Genomic DNA, 3,009 nt, shown 5'->3' on the forward strand with positions numbered 1-3,009 from the left:
CAAACTGTTGGTGTTTGCGTTGGCCCAAACACCGCGAGGGGGTGGTTGCGCTTTCGGCGGCATCGTACGAGTGTGGTCAGAAAGAAAAGAAGAAATCTGTGTAGTAGTGGAGTCAAATTGATTTAACACAAAGGAAGAAAAAGCTGAAGGAGAGAGACGGCAGCTCTACATATCGTACGGAGGGAGCGTTTGCTCTCGTGGAAATCCTCCTTCACTAGAGCAAACAAACGCCGCTGCTCCACCGCAAGTTAGGCAGCCGCGTGCTCCTAGGAAAACAAACAAACGCAAACATGTCCGTACGAGTGGAGGAGGGGAGTATTGTAAAGGGCTGCGCCCGTGATCTCTACTGAAGAGGATCACGTGATCTTCGACCACGTGATATACCTTCTGTACGGACACGTGATCAGAAGCGAGCAGGTATAAGAGAAGTCTGTACTTAGTTATCTTCTCTTTTTCTTATCTTTTAGCTTCTGTACGATAGGTAGAAGCATACTCATTCGCTAGGCCTCTCCGCCCATAACAGGGGGGGACAAAAAAAACGTACTCGAAAAAGTTAATGTTTTTAAAATAATATATCTCGGCGGCTATATAAGCTATAGTAGTAAGAAAAGAATATATTATAGAGAATATCTAGAAGTTTATATAAGTAGTACAATAGTGTCATTAGTAAGCATATCTGCTTAGTAATATCGACGTGAATCTAGAGGGAAAAAATCAAACTACTTTATTAGCATTTTTCGCGCTGCTATTTTTAGATAATTATAAATATATTACATTAGCTAGATACTAGACTTTCTAGATTATATAAGTATATATATATTATATAGAGTTATATATATAGATATTGAGAAAATCTAGTAATAGATGTATAGAGTCCAAGTCACGTGATTAATATCTAACTAAGCTATTAGTAATCTTATAGTATATATTTACTTCTTTTAATATCTAGAAACTTAATCACCTATTTCCTCACTATGCAGCCAAAATTATCCAAGTTTGAATCTGACGTCTATCGTTTACTTAAGGCAGATATTGCTATTAAAGATATTATTAAATACTTAAATAAACCTTCAAGATCTATCTACGACGCTATTTATCGAATTAAAAAGAAAAAAAAAGATATTAATATTAAAGAAAGAGCTCGAAGAGGCAGAATCTTAAAGGTATCTTCTAGGGCAAAAAGAGCTATTAATAGAGATATAACTAGAAGTCCTAAGAAGACAAATCGGAGAATTCTAGAAGAGAATAATCTAGATATATCGTCTAGGTCACTTCGAAGAGTTCTAAGAGCTGAAGGTTGGACAGTTAATACCTGCTTTAAAAAGTCTATTTTAAACGCTAAAAAAGCTAAAGATAGACTAGCGTGGGCTAAAAATAGATTAAAAGAGCTGGGAAATATTAACTTTAGTAAGATTATATTCTTAGATGAGTCGGGAATACAAAGGTATCAAGGAGCTCAGTCAGAATATGCAAGAAAACGCGGAAATCAGCAGCTAGGGCAAAATCTAGCTAAGAGCAGAACAAGAAGTACGTTTAATAATATAATATATATATATATATAATCTATAAACTCTATAGATTATATATATATAAATATATTTAATATTAGCTAATTACTAATAAATATATAGGCCATGATATTACTATCCAAGTCTGGGGAGCTATTTGGATAGGTGGACGATCAGATCTATGTTACACGGGGTATGGGTCTATACTTCTCTATCCTGGTCCGCACTAAGGCAGGTGAGTATTACGTTAGTGTTCCGTGAGGCTTGTCTGGCGATGCAGTAGAGTTGGCGTGCTTAAGGAGGGTTTGACAAGACTAATCTATTTAATAGACTAACTTGTGACAATCTTGTTAAGTAAAGATACTAGTAAGAAAGTACAATTTGAGTTGACCACAACGAGAGTAAATAATGAAATCCATCCATCCTTATATCCTCATTGCTTCTTGTCCTGCCATCCCTTCCTTCCTTGCCATCCCTAGGATGGTTGTGATGTTGGGGATGGCTGCCATCCCAAGGCGCCCTGCCATCCCTCGGATGGTTGCCCTTGGCGGGATGGCACATCACGTGACCTAGCCCCGCAATGATCATTACCTTCTGACGTGGACGTCCATAGGCCTTCAGCCATCTCGTCGCTCGTCAAGGAGAGAATCCTTCTGTAACGGCGCAGGCAAGACTACTCGGATCAGTATCGGCGGTAGTGTCACTCAGAGGCATATGGGAGTGCGTGGGACATCAAACGAGCCTTAATTCGAATAGACACCTATAGGCCTTGTACGAAAGGATATCAAAAGTCTACAGAGCTAGCTACAGGGAGTGTCTCCTTATATACTTATCTTAGTCGGATCCGAATCGGATCCGACCTCACAACGAGTGGTTGATGAAGAGGGCGGCGAGTACTACCTCCGATCCGGCTCTGGGATTGGTCCGATACATGGCGAAGTTGTAACATCGTTACACCTTCTTGTTACTTGTAACAATCTAGTAGTAATTAAGACGCCAAAGACGACTATTTCTTATCGAAATCACCATTATATCCGAAAATGCCTTATCCCGCATATTAAACCTAGACTTAAGAGAGGTAAGAAACCTTAACTATTTCTTAATATATATTTATATACAGGGGGGTGACAAAAAAAAACGTAGTTAAAAAAGTAATAGTTTTTAAAAGATGATAATTCAGCTTATAGAGCACCTATACTTAAACGGGTTAGTCCATTGAAAACTAGATATCAAGTAGTTTATAATGACTATATTACGTAATGCTTAGTAAGCTTATTCCTGGCTACAAAACATGCTAAAGTTCGAGAAGTAATTTTTCTAGATTCTAACTAAATATTTCGCGCTGCTATTTTTAGATCTTATATACTAACAAGTGCTATATATAGTTAGATTAGTGAGATATATAATATATATTAAGATAGAGACATATTATCTATTAATTTTTTGTTGATATAGAAATACTTTATTTTAAAACAAGATTTTTTCTATTATCTTCTAGCTA

General features: G+C 37.1%; 1 protein-coding gene across 1 annotated transcript; it reads right to left on the minus strand.

Moving 5' to 3' along the window:
- Positions 1 to 1,805: 1,805 nt before the first annotated feature.
- On the minus strand, positions 1,806 to 2,235 carry COCSADRAFT_333778 (uncharacterized protein). Its single transcript, XM_007707996.1, has one exon. The coding sequence runs from the start codon at positions 2,094 to 2,096 to the stop codon at positions 1,872 to 1,874; it is 225 nt and encodes a 74-aa protein (XP_007706186.1). The 5' UTR covers positions 2,097 to 2,235; the 3' UTR covers positions 1,806 to 1,871.
- Between the last annotated feature and the right edge of the window lie 774 nt (positions 2,236 to 3,009).

The sequence above is a fragment of the Bipolaris sorokiniana genome (assembly GCF_000338995.1).
Source record: "Bipolaris sorokiniana ND90Pr unplaced genomic scaffold COCSAscaffold_84, whole genome shotgun sequence".
Taxonomy (NCBI): domain Eukaryota; kingdom Fungi; phylum Ascomycota; class Dothideomycetes; order Pleosporales; family Pleosporaceae; genus Bipolaris; species Bipolaris sorokiniana.